This window comes from Saccopteryx bilineata, chromosome 4 (genome assembly GCF_036850765.1).
Source record: "Saccopteryx bilineata isolate mSacBil1 chromosome 4, mSacBil1_pri_phased_curated, whole genome shotgun sequence".
Taxonomy (NCBI): Eukaryota; Metazoa; Chordata; class Mammalia; order Chiroptera; family Emballonuridae; genus Saccopteryx; species Saccopteryx bilineata.
Genome location: NC_089493.1, coordinates 124,328,994 through 124,346,797, shown reverse-complemented (window position 1 = coordinate 124,346,797; position 17,804 = coordinate 124,328,994). Strand labels below are relative to the sequence as shown.

Below are 17,804 nucleotides of genomic sequence, written 5' to 3'. Positions count from 1 at the left end.
ATAGAATTTGAGTATCTAACAGTGACTGAGAGATTAGGTTCTGGAGTAGGAGCCACATTCCCCGTACTAAGCTCCTAACCAAGAGACCCCTCAAGTGGCTCTGGCCAGTTGGCTCAGTGGTAGAGCATCAGCCCAGCGTGTCATTGTCTCAAGTTCAATTCATGGCCAGGGCACACAGGGGAAGCACCTGTCTGCTTCTCCACCCTTCCCCCTCTCCTTTCTCTTTATCTCTTCCTCTCTCACAGCCAAGGCTCCACTGGAGCAAAGTTGGCCCATGTGCTGAGGATGGCTCCATGGCCTCTGCCTCAGGCACTAAAATGGCTCTGGTTGCAACAGAGCATTGCTCCAGATGGGCAGAGCATCTCTCACTAGTGGGCTTGCCGGGTGGGTCCTGGTGGGGCACATGTGGGAGTCTGTCTTTCTGTCTCCCCACTTCTCACTTCAGAAAAATACCAAAAAAAAAGAGTACCCTGAAGTAGGGGATCCCACTAACGTATTCTCAACCTCAGCTACCCTAACCCACCAAGCACACAACCTGTAGAGGGGTTTGTTGGGTGAAGCCAGCCTGAGCCCCACACTACACTCTTTATACAGAAGACTCTGTGGGAAGGCCAGGCAGCTGCAGGAAGAGGTGGAGCAGCTAAAAAGTGGAGATAAATCTTATGAAACTTGGGGCTTTTATGGAGCTGCTGTCATCTCTAAGTGGGAGGAAGCCGATCCTTATACAAAATGTGGTGCCTCCCACACTATGTAGGCACAGAAAATGCAAACAAACTGAGAAAAGTGCAGTAGCTGCAGACAGGTAACCACAGCAGGTTACAAACAACAGCTGACACCAATCCAAGAAGATCTAGAGCTGACACACCTGGTAGTGGGTGGCAGATGGCACCAACCCTAGACTCAGCTACTTACACAAGCCGCACACCTAAACAAAGAGTCCAGCAGGCACCAGACACTGTGGAGAATAAATACGCCCAACAGGACACACATTGCACAGTATGTAATACCCTTAATCAAGGTTGACCCTTAGAGCCAGTCAGCCTGAAGGGATAACCGTATCCATGAAAGGACCAACTGCATTCAATATTCACATACAACAGGAGGGAAAATAGTACCCCCAATAAGCATTCCAAGAACAAGGAAAACAAGTGGCCTGGAGGTCAGTATCACCAAAGCCATCTTCCTCATAAATACACCACGACAAATTTCAAAGTCAGACAGCACTACCTAATACACAGACAAAATAGGCAGACAGAGAAATGCAAACCAAATGAATCAACAAGAGAAGTCCCCAGAAAAAGAACTGAATGAGATGGAAGTAACCAAAATGCCAGATGCAGAGTTTAAAACAATGATTTTTAGGATGCTCAAGGATCTTAGAGCAATAACGATGGATATAATGAGCACCTAAATAAAGAGATAGGAAGCATCAAAAGGACTTTGAAGCCCTGGCCGGTTGGCTCAGTGGTGGAGTGTCGGCCTGGCATGCAAGGGGTCCCGGGTTTGATTCCCGGCCAGGGCACACAGGAGAAGCGCCCATCTGCTTCTCCACCCCTCCCCCTCTCCTTCCTCTCTGTCTCTCTCTTCCCCTCCCGCGGTGAGGCTCCATTGGAGCAAAGATGGCCCGGGCGCTGGGGATGGCTCCTTGGCCTCTGCCCCAGGCGCTAGAGTGGCCCTGGTGGGCAGAGCGTTGCCCCCCGGTGAGTGTGCCGGGTGGATCCCGGTCGGGCGCATGCGGGAGTCTGTCTGACTGTCTCTCCCTGTTTCCAGCTTCAGAAAAATACAAAAAAAAAAAAAAAAAAAAAAAAAGGACTTTGAAATCATAAAAAAGAACCAGTCAGAAATGACAAATATAATGTCAAAAATGAAGACTACACTAGAAGCAATCAACAGCAGGCTAGATGAACCCCTGTGCTGAGTCACTCTCCAATACCACATTCACCATCTTTCTTGGGTGAAGCAGTCCCCTCCATGCACATAAGCCTGTGGGAAAGCAACTGCCCCACCCTCAGGATCTCTCCTGCCCCACCGATGAAGACTGGGCCATTCTGAAAAGTAAGCCAGTAAGCAGGGGATTGTTGGTGACTCAGTTTTCTGGTGTTGAGGCCTGAACTTTTCCCCCACATGCTCCTGAGTCTATAACTGGTGCTACTGCCTCACAGGAGACCCAGCAGAAACTGTCTAGACTGCAGGCAGACCACACCTCTGGCTTTAAGAGGCCACACCCACTGGATTTCTGGGGGCCATACCTTACTTAAGTCTGTGAAAAAGGTTGGACAGACTGACACCAGGGGCCAAGGGCAGAGCCACACCCACTACCCTTTTTAATGCATAAATTACCCCAGGGTCTAGAGTCTACCAGAGGTTTTATGTCAGTGGCTGAGCCCAACAAACAACCAGCAGACAGAAGCTGCACAAGGCAGACCTCAGGGAACCTTAGGCCTTTTGCTGACTTGCCCCCAGGCCCAATGTAGCTAAAAGCCAGCCTAGGTGTGTGGCCCAGTCACAGACAGTGTCTTCCACTGGTCTGCACCAGATTCCTGCCAGGGAGGCCCAGGGCTGGCACATTCAGTGGCCAGCTGCAGGAAGCATTGGTTCAGGACCTAACAACCCTTGCTACAGTGGAATCCTAAGGAAGGGCTCCTCACACCTGGCTCAGCTGAGGCAAATTCTGATTTCTGTGGTCAGCACCAACAGAGGCTTGCTTTTGACAGTGTGGAGCTTCACAGTTGGCTGGCCTGGGACCCAGGTATCCTGCCCCACTTGGCTAAATTCCACAGAGAGAGGGAGAGAGGCTTGGAGCATGGACATTCAAGGTATGAGTTTCCTCAAGACCATTGTTGGGCCTGGTAGAGGGGCTTAGCCACTTTCTTGGGAGCACAGTCTTCCCAGGAGCAATCTCTCTCAATCTTTCTCCCTGAGACCAGGGGATCCCCAGCTGGAAGAGCTTCTGCAGAGGGGACTGTCAGCATCATCCAATCTAAACATGATCAAAGTAGATCCTTAGAACCAGCAAGCCTGAAGGAATACCACAATCACAAAAAAAACCAACTGCATTCAATACTCCATACAACAGGAGAGTAAATATAACACTTGAGAAGCATTCCTAGGGCAAGAAATTCAGGTGGACTGGGAGTCAGTACCACTAAGCCTATCTTCTTCATAAAGACATCACAACAAATTTGAAAGTCAGAGCAGAGCTACCAAATATACAGACAAAATGAGCAAAGAAATATGAACCAAATGAATCAACATGAGAAATTCCCAGAAAAAGAACTAAATGAACTGGAAGCAACCAAACTACCAGATGCAGAGTTTAAAATAATGGTTATTAGGATGCTCAAGGACCTTAGAGCAACAACAGATAATCTCAATGAGAACTTAAACAAAGAGATAGTAAGCATTAAAAAGGACATTGAAATCATAAAAAGGAACCAGTCAGAAGGGGAGCGGAGGGGGGGAGGGTGTGAAAAGGGACAAATATAAAGTGATGGAAAATGATTTGACTTTGGGTGATGGGTATACAACATAATCAACAGTTCAAATGCTATAGAAATGCTTACCTGAAACCTATGTACTCTTACTGACCATGTTAAAATTAATTTTCTAAATAAAGTTAAAAATAAAGAAAAGAAATAGCAAATACAATATCAGAAATGAAGACTGCACTAGAAAAAATCAACAGCAGGCTGGATGAAAGAAAGGATCAAATCAGTGATTTAAAGGACAAGATAAAAGTAAGCACAAAAACAGAGCAGCAAAAGGAAAAGAAACAAAAAGCCTGAGAAAAATCTAAGAGACTTCTTTGACAACAGGAAGAGAAACAACATCTGCATCATAGGGTTTCCTGAAGGAGAAGAGAATGAACAGGGGATAGAGAATTTGTTTGAAGGAATCATAGCAGAAAACTTCTCTAAATTGATGAAGGGAAAAGTCACACAAGTTCAAGAAGCACAGAGTCCCATTAAAGATGAACCCAAGGAGCCTGACCTGTGGTTGTGCAGTGGATAAAGTGTCAACCTAGAGTGCTGAAGCCACTGGTTCAAAACCCCAGGCTTGCCTGGTTCAGGCACATATGGGATTTGATGCTTCCTGCTCCTCCCCCCTTTCTCTTCCTCTCTTGCCTCTATTTCTAAAAGTGAATTTTCAAAAAAACCCAAGAAGAGCCACACTAAGACATATCATAATTAAATGCCAAAGTTAAAAGACAAAGGAAGAATAGTAAAAGCTGTAAGAGAAAAGCAATTAATTACCTACAGAGGAGCCCCCATAAGGAAGCATTAGACTTCTCAACAGAAACGCTTCAGGCCAGAAGGGATTGGCAGGGAATATTCCAAAATATGCAAAACAAGAACCTACAACCAAGACTACTCTATCCAGCAAAGCTATCATTAAAAATTGAAGGAGAGGTGACGGAAGACAATCTGACTTTGGGTGAGGGGTATGCAACATAATCAAATGTCAAAATAACCTGGAGATGTTTTCGCTGAACATACGTACCCTGATTTATCAATGTCACCCCATTAAAATTAATAATAAAAAATTAATAAATTTAAATAAATAAATAAAATTGAAGGAAAAATAAAGGGTTTCTCAGACCAAAAAATAATAAAAACTCAGGAGTTCATTACAACCAAATCAATACTGCAGGAAATATTAAAAAGCGCTTGCTTTAAGGGCCTGACCAGGTTGTGGTGCAGTGGATAGAGAGTCTGACTGGGATGCCAAGGATCCAGGTTTGAGACCTCAGGGTCGCTAGCTTGAGTGTGGGCTCATCTGGTTTGAGCAAAAGCTCACCACCTTGGACCCAAGGTCACTGGCTTAAGCAAGAGGTTACTCGGTCTGCTGCAGGTCTGCGGTCAAGGCACATATGAGAAAGCAATCAATGAACAACTAAGGTGTTGCAATGCGCAACGAAAAACTAATAATTGATGCTTCTCATCTCTCTTTGTTCCTGTCTGTCTGTCCCTACCTATCCCTCTCTCTGAATCTCTCTCTGTCTCCGAAAAAACAAAAAAAAAGCAAAGGAAAAAATAAATTGCGAGAAGGACTGTAGGTTTAAAGAACAAAATGGCAATAAATAGTACATACCAATAATAATCTTAAATGTAAATGGATTAAATCCTCCAATAAAAAGACATAGGGTAGCTGCATGGTTAAAAAAAACAGGACCCGAATATATGCTGTCTACAAGAGACTCACCTTAGAACAAAACATACACATAGACTGAAAGTGAAGGGATGGAAAAAGTATTTTATGCAAATGGAAATGAAAAAAAAAACTGGGGTAGCAAGACTTATATCTGACAAAATAGCCCTTAAAACAAAGGGACAAAGAAGGTCACTATATAATGATAAAGGGTGTATAATCCAACAAAAGCATATAACCATTGTAAATATTTATGCACCCAATATAGAAGTCTTGATCAGGCAAGCTCAGGGTTTCAAACCAGAAACCTCAGCATTCCAGGTCAATGCTTTATCCACTATGCCACCACAGGTCAGGCTGTATTCTTCATTTCTGACTAGTTCCTTTTTATAGTGTCTCTGTTCTTTTTTATGCTTGTTACCTTTTTGTTGACATTCTCACTTTGTTCCTAAGCATTCGTATAACCATAACTTTGAACTCTGTAAATGATAAATTGTTTATCTCCATTTCAGTTAGCTCTTTTTCTAGAGAATTCTCCTGTTCTGTTGTTTGAGGCCTGTTCCCTTCCTCCTCCTCCAATTTCACTGTTTCTTTGTGTTTGTGTCTATGTATTAGATACATCTCCTAAGATTCCCAGTCTTTGTGGGGTGGCCTTATGTATGTAGCAGGTGTCCAGTGGTGTAGACTCCTTGATCACCTCAGCTGTGTGCTCTGGGAATGTCCCTTGTGTGGGTTATTTGGGCCCTCGTATTGTAATAGAGTCTTGATTGCTATTGGCCCATTGTGCATGGGATCAACTTCATGCTGGCTGACTGGGAAGCTCTACCTGGCCCAATGCATGTGTACTACTGTGTAGGTGCTGACCACAGGAAGCATATTTGCCTCAGTTGGGTTTGGTGCCTAAAGAGCTTTCCCTTTGGATATGAATCTGTAAAGCTAATTGGATCCTGCTCTGATGTCTGAAACTTGTTTCTGGGTCTTTTGGGAGGGAACCTGGTGTAGGCCAATGTAAGATGCTGCCTGTGACTGACCCTCAGCCCCTGTTTTGGAGCTACAAGCAATCCATGCACAGTTTTTGGTACCCTCTGCTGAGCTTAGGTGCTTGTGGGAAGACCAAGCTGCACACCAAGGCCAGCTTTTACCACACCAGGCTCAAAGACATGTCAGCAAAAGTCCCAAAGCAGCCTGTAAAGCCAGTAGCTGCGGCCACCATCACAGCTGCCTGGCCTGTGCAGGTTCGCATTTGATTCAGACAGACGGTAATGAAACAACAGAGCCAAGAACTGGTGAGCTATTACATTTAATCCTAGCTCACACCTGGTGGGCGAGAAATACACACAGTGGGAAAAACACTTCCCTTTCCATTCAGGGCTCCCAAAGCCACTGACTTATCTGAGTATTCCTAGAATCAAAGGTTTCTACCTCACCAGCCTTATTCACCTCTGTTCCCCATCTCCTGCTCTCTGCACAAACTCTGCACAAACTGACTTCTCCTTCAGCACTCCGCCATCTTGGCTGCCTCTCCGCTGTAATGCTAATTTCAGGAACCCAGAGAGAGTGCAAGCCCCTAGTCTGCTCCATTTTATAGTGTAGAAATAAAAACCTTTAATCTAATATACAAATAAGGAAGTCTCTGATACAAAGTCACTTATCTGAGGCATAAATGGGATTCCTCATAAAAGTGCACCACCCCACATCATGTAACAGTCAAGGGTGGGGGGAAAAGCCTAGTGTTGAGAAGATCTTAGTATTAAAAGGGTGGGAAAGGCTTAGTCTTAAAACTAAGCCTTAGGCTATAAGGACTTTGCCTGCTTACAGCCTGTCTCCTGGCATGGCCCTCACCCCAGAGTCACAGGTCTCAGTCTGTTCAAGACTTTTCTCTGACTTCAGCAGGGCAGAGCCAATAGGAGTCATGCAGGTGGGGCCTTGGATCCCAGAGTGTGGGTCTACCAGCAGCCAGAAGGGTAGTTCTGTTGAATCTCCCATGAGGAGGAAGCACCAGTCAGATTCACAGGAAAGTCGGGGAATGGTTCTTGCCTCAAGGCCAGACAGGTGAGGTACTATAGCTCCTTGAGTCTGTCCACACCTCCACTTCCTAGCCAAGGCAGCTGAATCTTCAGCAGGACCTAATCTCCGCAGGGAAGCAAACGCCTTTCCTTCCGGCTGATGCTGCACAGAGTGGAGAATCATGAAGACTGCAGTGTGGGAGGGTGTTTCAGCACAGGGATTTCGGTGGCCGTCCTTCTGTGTCTCTCCCCAGAGCCACAAAACACGGATTCACCTCACATGACTCTAGTCCGCTCAGCCCTCTTTTTGCCAGAACCCAAGGTAAGTGGCTGTAAACAAGATTTTTCTGTGGCCCTTTAAGAGGACACCTGAGTCTGCAGACTCCCATCTCTTTCTGGCAGACAGAAACCTCACTGCTTTTCACAGCCGAATGCTATGTTGGTGACTCTTCCCAGCTCTCCTGTTCTGGACTGGGGAGCCCACCTTGATAAAGTTTCCGTGTCCTGGGGCATCAGTGGTGGCCATATAACAATTGCTGGTCTCGAATTTCCAGAGGGAGATATCAATGGCTATACCACATTCAAATTCAGCTTTCAGTTTATCCAAGATCCAGGCACACTTGAAGGAGACTCTTCCATCTCAGCAGCCTCCTCAAATTTTCTGATGGTTTTTTCAATCCCATCACCTTTGTAGGTCAGATGGCCAGTAGTGATAGACTGGCTCGATTCTACTGTGATAAGGTGCCAAGGAACTGTATACCTTAGTATTAGCAACGCCATTTTAAAGAGGAGAAGTCAGGCCTCTTACCCCCTCCTTTCTGTGGAGAAGGGAGAGAGAAGAATGCAGGAGCTTCCTGGCTTAAAGGGCAGCTGGGTCATCTAGTCATAGTTTAGCTGATTCCTAGAATTCTCTGAAAGGGTGCCTGGGGCCACTTGCCACACAGAGCAAAGAAGATAGAACTTATCTGAAAACCTTAGAAAACAATGTTTGTATACCTTAACCAAGAATTCCTATACTCGGACTCAGCCTAAAGTCGTAAGAATGACTTATACCTCTAGGGATCATGAGCCTGTCCTTATCCATCCCAACCAGTACTTGATTTTGTATAAAAGCAGGCTCAGAACTGTATGAGGCCCTACATGATTTGGGATTGTGTCCTGTGTAGCTAGCCGGATAATTAATAAACTCCTCAAAAATTCATCTGGACTTGGTGTCTTTGTGGACCTCTCTGGTTACATTACAACACTATGTGTCCAAGATGACTATTTTAATATGTCTTTTCCTTTCCTGTTTGAAATTTACTGGTGGTTTTCACACCTGTGTTCTGGTGACAAACCTGTTGCAAAAAAGCAGCATTCAATCTGATGCATAGTATGTCACCAGCCCAGTGTTTGGAATTTATTGAGGACAATGGGAATAATGAACAGATTTGTATTTCAGTGAACTGGAGCAGGATGGAGAGAAGGAGAAAGCAGACTGGTTAGGAGGCTGTGTCACCAAACCAGGTTAGATATGATGAAGGCAGAATAGCAGTAAGATGGAGAACAGTAAATTGATAGGGAGATATTACACAGGTGGAGTTGGTTAATGTTGGAAAGACTATAAATTGAGCCTGACCTGTGGTGGTGCAGTGGATAAAGCATTGACCTGGAACGCTGAGCTCACAGGTTCAAAGCCAAGGTCACTGGCTCTAAGCATGGACTCATTAGCACAGGATAGCCAGTTTGAGCAGGGGATCAGATCCCTAAGCTCACCAGCTTGAGCCTGAAAGATAGCTAGGATGAAAAACCCAAGGCCGTTGCCTTGAGCAAGGGGAAACTGGCTCAGCCCATCAAGGATCATAAGAGAAGCAATCAAGTCACAACTAAAATAAAAGTGACTATGATTTGAGGCTTCTCACTCTCTTTCTCCCTTCCTGTAGTTCTCTCTCAAAAAAATAGTAAAAGTTGAAAATAATCCCTTCATTTCTGATCTAAGCTGGACAATAAGCACAGTCATTAAATGCAGTCCCTGACAGAAAATGAGAGGGAAGTTTATCAAGTGGGGGAACTGGATAGAAAAAATGTCAACTCATTCTTGGAATCAGCATATGAAACAATAAATTTATCCTGTCACAACAAAATATAAATTTACATAAGTTAAGTTTGAGATCATTTTAGAGATAAGGCCATTAAGGGTGGTACATCCAAGAATGAATTCCAAAACAGTGGACATACCAAAGCTTCTCATCCTGCTAGTGATTTAGCAAATATCCCTTTATCTACTCTGCCATTAATAGTTAAGAATTAAACATTTCTTTCTTCAACAGTCTATTTAAATAGCTGGCAATTTAGTAATAGCTTATACACAAAAATGATCCAGGGTGATCTCTTTCAAATGGTAGATTAAAGGGTATGATGATATATTTGCTCATCCATATCCCAAATACTTTAGCACCTTCAACTTTAACTAATTGGCAGTTTAGGAGTACAAACATCACACAAAAGAAGAAGTAACATATTCTTAAAGGACATAAGTGAAGGGGCCAGGCATATTAAACATCTGTTACCAATCATCACAGGGTCTTTTCTCAATTCAAAACATGTTAACTTCAAAACACAACTCCTTATAGCAGTGATGGGCAATCTTTTGAGCTTGGTGTGTCAAAATTCGCCAAAATACCGAGCATAACTTGGGTGGGTGTCACTTTGAGAAAACCTTAAAATTTCGTGATATTTATAGTTTAAATAACAAAAATGTATAATTGTAATATATACTGTATTTAATAAACCAAAAACTAATTAACTTACCTGCTTAGTGACTTCTTTGTTCATCTGTCAGTCGGTTTCTTTTGTTGGTCTTGACATTATTTAACTTGTGTGGGGTGCCGTGAACTAAGATAAGTGAGGGGGAGGGGGAATTCTTTAACTAACCTGCCTATTAGTGACTTTTTTGTTGCTGAATTTCATTGGCTAAATCTTCAATTGAAGGTTGGTATTTTGTACACTTCAAGCCCAATCAAGCGCTACTAACTTCATCTGTCAATCTGTTTCTTTTGTTGGTTTTGATATTATTTAACGCTGAGAATAAGGTCTCACAAAAGTACGTAGAGTGAAAAATTGTGAGTAAAGCCATTGCTATTATTCAGGGTGCTAAAAGTTTCTGGTAATCGGTTCCAGGCACTCCAAACTTCCTGTTCGTAGTAGCACTCCTCTTGATTCTCCAAGCGGCACCTTTCCAGATTCTCAAGCTTTGACCTCAAGTCGACAAACACCTGAGCCCAGATGCTGTCTTGAAATTCTGCAAGTTGCATCTTATGTAAATTAGATGGCTGCCGCTATTTCTAATGGTGGGAAACAGCACCCATAGCACAGGCCCTCCCCTCTTCCAGCCTCCCCCTCACTTATCTCAGTAATGATGGTCAATTAGAAATTCACGACACTCCAGAACAGTAGATTGGATGATGGTTGCTGTGGTTATGTGGTTGCTGGTAAAGGCGATCACAGGGCCCCCAGAGGTGTGTTCCCTGGGGCATTCCACTGCTCCCTGCTCCGCTGGCTGGAAGTGAGGTCAAAGATCCCCTAACGGCCTAACCGGAAGTCCCAAAACTAGAGCTCTGTGCCAGAGTTCTGTTGTTTTGGCCTACAGACCTCCGGCACAGAGTGTCTACAAAGAGCAAATGTTTTATCCTCGGCTCCTGCACCTGGCCCTGCAGGAGCCGAGGATGAAACGTCCTTCTCGGCATGCGGCCCCATACTTCTCTGGTGTGCGCTGCATGCGGCCGCGTGTCATGGAAAATGGCTATGCATGTCAGTGGTGACACGCATGTCATAGGTTCGCCATCACGGCCTTATAGCAAGCATGAATAACTATTCTAAGGGTGTAAGGTAAACAGGTGTGAAACGTGTTAGGTTTGCTCACTTTTATTTTGCCTAATTGGTACATTAGCATGGGGCAGCACTATATGTGTATAATCTGTGGAAAACTGTGGGTGCCTGCCCCCAGAGCGGCAGGTTGAAAATTGCTGATTGCCTGCCTCCATAGGGAGGGGCGATTGCTTGCTATTGTTTCCCGGAGAAGCGGTATTTCAGCCCAGCCTGTTTTGCTGGGGAGTGCTGAAGCTGGTGGGGGCTTGTGAGTCTGGTGAGTCCAGAGTGCTGAGGGGCTTGGGAGCCCTGAGAGAAAGAGAAGGGCTCTTCTATGCCTGTTTGTTCATCCGCTGTTAGGAGACGTTAATAAATGGAATGACCCACAATTTTCTGGCTCCACAAGTTTCTTTACCGTGTGCCCAAATCCAATGTAGAATCTGCATGGCCATGGCGATGGCTACTGGCCTTAAAGGGGTTAATAAAAACGCTCTAAGCTCTACTATTACATTAGGCTACTTGGGCTCTACTAGATTTCAAAATAAGCAGGAAAACGGAGAAAAAGTATATTTTATTGGTATTTATGCCTAACACAATTAAATAAAATGAAACAGAGCAATTTGAGTATATATATAAACAATTTCTACAGTTTCTATTTTACCATCATATAATTATGTTCATGCAAGTACAATCATTAAAACTGTCCTCCTAAGCATATAGCATTAGCACCACAGTATATTTGCAGTACTTGATGTAAATTTCATTGTTCAATATATCTGGTTTTAGCAATGTAAACATTTGCTACAAGTAAACTTTAAAAGGTAAAAAGTGAATGATACTAATGAATAAATCAAAATAGAGCTCAGCATCACAGGAAATAATTCAACAAAATATTATATAATACTGTTTCAATAAGAATCACAACTTAAAATATTTCACAAAATGAAAGCAGAAACAAAAAGTAATGTGTAAACTCCCAAAATAGTGTTAAAATACTGGAGGATTTAGTGTAAAATTTACCTTGGAAAAGCAAGGGAAAGAAAACAAAGTGATATAGTGAAAACTAAATTTGGTTTAGTATTACAAGTCATTTTTTACTGCAAAGGCTTTCTAAAATGCTCTTTAACACAATGGTTTTATTTTCTATCGCCCTTAAAAAGAAAATTATAATGTTTAATCACCTAAATTGGGGTATGTGGGAGAATTTCACATTTATTGTCAGTTTGGGGATTGTTACCAAAAAAAACTTTCATCTCTATTTTTCCAAATAACTAAAAACATTAAATATCTTCATGAAAATTACCATATGTAAAGTCAAAAAATTTCTAAACAAATCATCATAAAAATAAATTTGCCTTAACAAATTAAGTACAGAAAAGGTGTAATGAAAATCATGGAAAATATTCAATGAAGAGGCAAAAATGTTCACATTTATCATTACTATTGATTGATGATTTTGTTTACTTTCTAGCTAAAATTGAGGAACAAGTTTTCAGAAGTCAGTACAGACATTCAGTGCCACTTGGATTTATATGCAATATACAAATGAGTTATAGCTCCTTAATACAAAACAAACTCTATTTTTACACTTTAACATAATTAAGTTATAAAGACCTCAAATTTCCAAAACCAGTTATAATACTGTGGCAAGCAAAGTAAGTTTGTTCATATTGCTCTTATATTCCAGCTTAATCTATTGAATACAAATGTGAACACTTATTCATATCTTAAACCATACTAATACAAAGAGTCTAGAGAGATATCTCTGTTGATTTCCAGAGATTAACTGAAAAAGCAAAGAAATTAAATATTAGTTCATCTTCTTAAATGTCTTGAACATGTTTAGCACTTCACGCAGCACTTGACACAGCAAGTTTCTTCAGATGATCCATGAACACTTGTAAACTGACATCATCTGTGAGAATAGGTGCTCCAGACTCCTAGAAAAAAAGATACTTGCTATGATTAAAACACAGGCTTCAAATCTATAAGCAAATGTTTAAAACAAACAAGGAAATTATTTTAAGCAGAATGATGCCTCTTTTCCTGCTGTATAATGTGACTGGCTTTCGCCCTAGGTTCCTGAGATGGAGATTTTACACCCTCAGAATTTTTTTTTTAATTAATTTTAATGGAGTGACATTGATAAATCAGGGTACATATGTTCAGAGAAAACATCTCTAGGTTATTTTGACATTTGATTATGCTGCATTCCCATCACACAAAGTCCTATTTTCTTCCGTCACCTCCTAACTGGTTTTCTTTGTGCTCCTCCCCTCCGCCAACTACCTCCCTCCCCTCCGCCAACTACCTCCCTCCCCTCCACCCCACCCTGCAACCCCCACACTCTTGTCCAAATCTCTGAGTCTCATTTTTATGTCCCACCTATGTATGGAATCATATAGTTCTTAGTTTTTTCTGATTTACTTATTTCGCTCAGTATAATGTTATCAAGATCCATCCATGTTGTAATGTAAATGATCCAATGTCACCATTTCTTATGGCTGAGTAGTATTCCATAGTGTATATGTACCAAAGCTTTTTAATCCACTCGTCCACTGATGGACACTTGGGCTGTTTCCAGATCTTTACTATTGTGAACAATACTTCCATAAACATAGGGTGCATTTCTTCTTTTCAAACAGTGCTATGGTGTTCTTGGGGTATATTCCTAAAAGTGGTATAGCTGGGTCAAAAGGCAGTTCGATTTTCAGTTTTTTGAGGAATCTCCATACTGTTTCCCACAGTGGCTGCACCATTCTGCATTCCCACCAGCAGTGCAGGAGGGTTGCCTTTTCTCCACATCCTCGCCCAGCACTTATTCTGTGTTGTTCTGTTGATGAACACCATTCTGACTGGTGTGAGGTGATATCTCATTGTGGTTTTGATTTGCATTTCTCTAATGATTAGTGATGTTGAGCATTTTTTCATATGCCTATTGGCCATCTGTATGTCCTCTTTGGAGAAGTGTCTGTTCATTTCTTTCACCCATTTTTTTTTTTTTCATTTTTCTGAAGCTGGAAACAGGGAGAGACAGTCAGACAGACTCCCGCATGCGCCTGACCGGGATCCACCCGGCACGCCCACCAGGGGCGACGCTCTGCCCACCAGGGGGCGATGCTCTGCCCATCCTGGGCATCGCCATGTTGCGACCAGAGCCACTCTAGCGCCTGGGGCAGAGGCCACAGAGCCATCCCCAGTGCCCGGGCCATCTTTGCTCCAATGGAGCCTTGGCTGCGGGAGGGGAAGAGAGAGACAGTAGAGGGAAAGCGCGGCGGAGGGGTGGAGAAGCAAATGGGCACTTCTCCTGTGTGCCCTGGCCGGGAATCAAACCCGGGTCCTCCACACGCTAGGCCGACGCTCTACCGCTGAGCCAACCGGCCAGGGCCGCAGCTCACCCATTTTTGATTGGATTGTTTGTCTTCCTGGTATTGAGTTTTACAAGTTCTTTATAAATTTTGGTTATTAACCCCTTATCAGACGTATTGTTAAATATATTCTCCCACTGTGTAGTTTGTCTTATTCTGTTCTTATTGTCTTTAGCTGCGCAAAACCTTTTCAGTTTGATATAGTCCCATTTGTTTATCCTGTCTTTTATTTCACTTGCCTGTAGAGATAAATCAGCAAATATACTGCTGTGACAGATGTCAGAGAGCTTACTGCTTATGTTTTCTTCTAAGATGCTTATGGTTTTACGGCTTACATTTAAGTCTTTTATCCACTTTGAGTTTATTTTTGTGAATGGTGTAAGCTGATGGTCTAGTTTCATTTTTTTGCATGTAGCTTTCCAATTTCCCCAACACCATTTGTTGAAAGGCTGTCTTTACTCAAATGAATGCTCTTACCTCCTTTGTCAAATATCAGTTGTCTATAAAAGTGGGGGTTTATTTCTGGGTTCTCAGATCTGTTCCATTGATCTATATGCCTGTTCTTATGCCAGTACCAGGCTGTTTTGAATACAATGGCCTTATAGTATAACTTGATATCTCGAAGTATGATACCTCCCACTTTATTCCTCCTTTTCAAGATTGCTGAGGCTATTCGTGTTCTCTTCTGGTTCCATATAAACCAGTGTTTCCCAACCTTTTTTGTGCCATGCCCCACCTTAACCTTTCTAAAATTTTTATGTCCCCCCCTATGTAACATACATAATTTTTAACATTAAAAAATTGATTTGTTCACTTAATAAACATAAATGATAGGTTCTAGGAAGAAATCACTATGAAATTGTTAACAAAACACAGTAAGTAAAATTTCAAAACATATAATGAAAAACAGAAATTTAAATTCCAAATAATTTTAATACAGATTTTTCTATATTAATTTATTATTTTAATTTAGTGTGATCCTTGCGCTTGATGCTTGCTGCACAGAGATTTTATATTAGGTTCCAATTTGGTTAGCTTTAGTCTCAAGTCTCCACGTTGTGTTATATCCAGCCGATTTCCTTTTTTACCAGTAAATCATTTACAGCACTAAATCCACATTCAGCTAAAAATGAAGATAAACAGTAGCAACAGTTTTCTTGCACATTTGGTTGAATTTGGGTATTTGATTTCTGTTTCCTCACAAAGTCATGCCATCGCTCCTTTGATATTAAATAAAGCTTTAACTGACTCATCATTTTGCAATTCTGTGAGTTCTTCTTGATACTGCATATTTGATATATCAGACAAATTCACTAACATTGGCTGCATCATCCATGTTGGGAAATCAATTTGTTTTAAATCAGAAAATCTTTCTTTTAAACCAGCCGATAGAATATTCAAATGATTGACAATAACAAGTAAAGCGGTATCAGTTACTTCACATTTTTGGAGCCAATGAAACTGTTTAAAGTTTTTGTTGTTAATATGTTTCTGATTATGTCAATATTGGTAATGAAACCAAATATCTTTGCTTTTGCATCGACAAGAGTTTTATTTGTTCCTTGAAGTTACTTATTTAATATATTTAGTTTTTCAAAGATATCGGCTAAATAACTCACAAATGCTTTACCATCTATTGTTAACAGATACTTCATTTCAGGTTTGTCGCTTAAAAAATCACTAAGAGTATCAAACAGTTCCATAAATCTTTTCAAACAGTTTCCTTTAGACAGCCATCTTACTTCAGTATGAAGTAAAAGTCTCACATGGTCTTCATTTTGTTCTTCACAAAATAGCTTGAAAAGACGCTCATATTTGGCACTAGCTTTAATAGCATTAACACACTTTATTACTGTATGTAATACTTCATTCAGAACAGGCGAGATGTTTTTAGCTACCAAGTTTTCCCTATGAATAACACAATGCACAAGAATCATTTCTGGATTCGCATCTTTCATCAATTTTAAGCAGCCATTTTTCTTGCCCATCATATTGGGAGCACCATCCGCAGCACAAGATGTTATATTTTTCATTGGTATATCATTGACATCTAAGTAGTATTTTAGCTTATTATATATATTTTTGGAGGTAGTGATGCTTTCTAATCTTTTACAGAACATTTCTTCAGCAAAATGTCTTTTATCAATATATCTTACATAAGTTATCAATACTGCCTCACTGTCTCTCAAAGTTGATTCATCCATTTCCAAGGAGAATTTTCTTGTTTTCAGCTTTTCAATAAGTTGTTTTTCAATATCCTCACTCATTTCGTCTATTCTTCTGCTAACAGAATTGTTACTGAGTGGCATAGCTTTTATATCTTTGTCAAGAACCGTTTTAAGAAATGCTGATATGGGGAGTTTGGAGATGGCAGCGGAGTAGGCGGACGCACAGACGCCCAGCTCTCAACACCAAACTGGAATACAAATCAATTTAGAAAAAATCAGCATGAAAAACCAACACTGAACTGCAAGAACAGCTCTCAAAAACCAAGGAGCAAAGAGGAAGCCACAATAATCCTGGTAAGGAGTGCCTGAATCTCCTCTGCTTACAGGAATGGAAGGGGGGGGGGGTGAAGCTGAGAGCCCAGAGAGGATTTCACAGAGGAAAAAGAGCAGAAACTACTGCTCACAGCCACTTACCTGGTGACCAGGGAGCAAGGTGGGTTGAAAAGACCATCTTATCTCCCAAGTGGAAAGAACAGGGAGAGGGACAGATTGTGAGGGGCTAAGGTATGCAAGAAATGAAATAAAAAAGCTGACTCATTCATGCTGGAGGCGGCCATAGCTGGGGGAGGGACTGAACCTTTCACAAAACAGAGCTGAAGTGCTTCCGGATCAGAAATCTCCGGACATCTATCCAGCTCCAATCAGCACAACAAGACACAGCTGAAAACAAGAAGTGGGGAGGAGGGGCAGTAACTCAGGTCTCCATGGAGATCTGAGATACACCTCCCCCTACTGAAGCTGAGAAAAAACCCTGCCCCCAGTGCGATTAGTTGGAGGAAGAGACCTTCAGCATCTCAGGTTACACCCACAGCATTCCTGGTTACAGTTTCAAGGAAGCCCCCTGCTGAGATCAGTTAACAAGACTATCACCTGTTAAGAAAACAAACAAATCAAGACTTCAAAGCTGCCCAAATCCGAAAGTGGATTACAAGTAATAGCTGATACCAACCCACGAAGACCTAAAAATAACACAACTGAAAACTGGAGGCAGGCAACACCAAGCCTAGACTCAACCAACTCTGCAAATAAAATAAAATAAATAAATAAAATAAAAAAGAAAATGAGAAGACAAAGGAGTGCAATCCAAATGAAACCACAAGAGACACCTTCGAGAGATGAACTGAGTGATATGGAAATAATCAAACTTCCAGATGCAGAGTTCAAAATAATGATTGTAAGGATGCTTAGGGATCTTAGAACAACAATGG

The 17,804-nt window shown here is 41.9% G+C and overlaps 1 protein-coding gene across 6 annotated transcripts in view; it reads right to left on the bottom strand.

The window, feature by feature from the left end:
• Positions 1 to 11,552: 11,552 nt before the first annotated feature.
• SEC23A (SEC23 homolog A, COPII coat complex component) overlaps positions 11,553 to 17,804 on the bottom strand; it is a 103,199-nt gene continuing 96,947 nt past the window's right edge. For all 6 annotated transcript variants that reach the window (XM_066277899.1, XM_066277895.1, XM_066277900.1 and 3 more), the window contains one exon: positions 11,553 to 12,940. In XM_066277899.1, the coding sequence (XP_066133996.1) occupies positions 12,851 to 12,940 (90 nt within the window). In that variant the 3' untranslated portion in view covers positions 11,553 to 12,850. The remainder of the gene's footprint in view (positions 12,941 to 17,804) is intronic.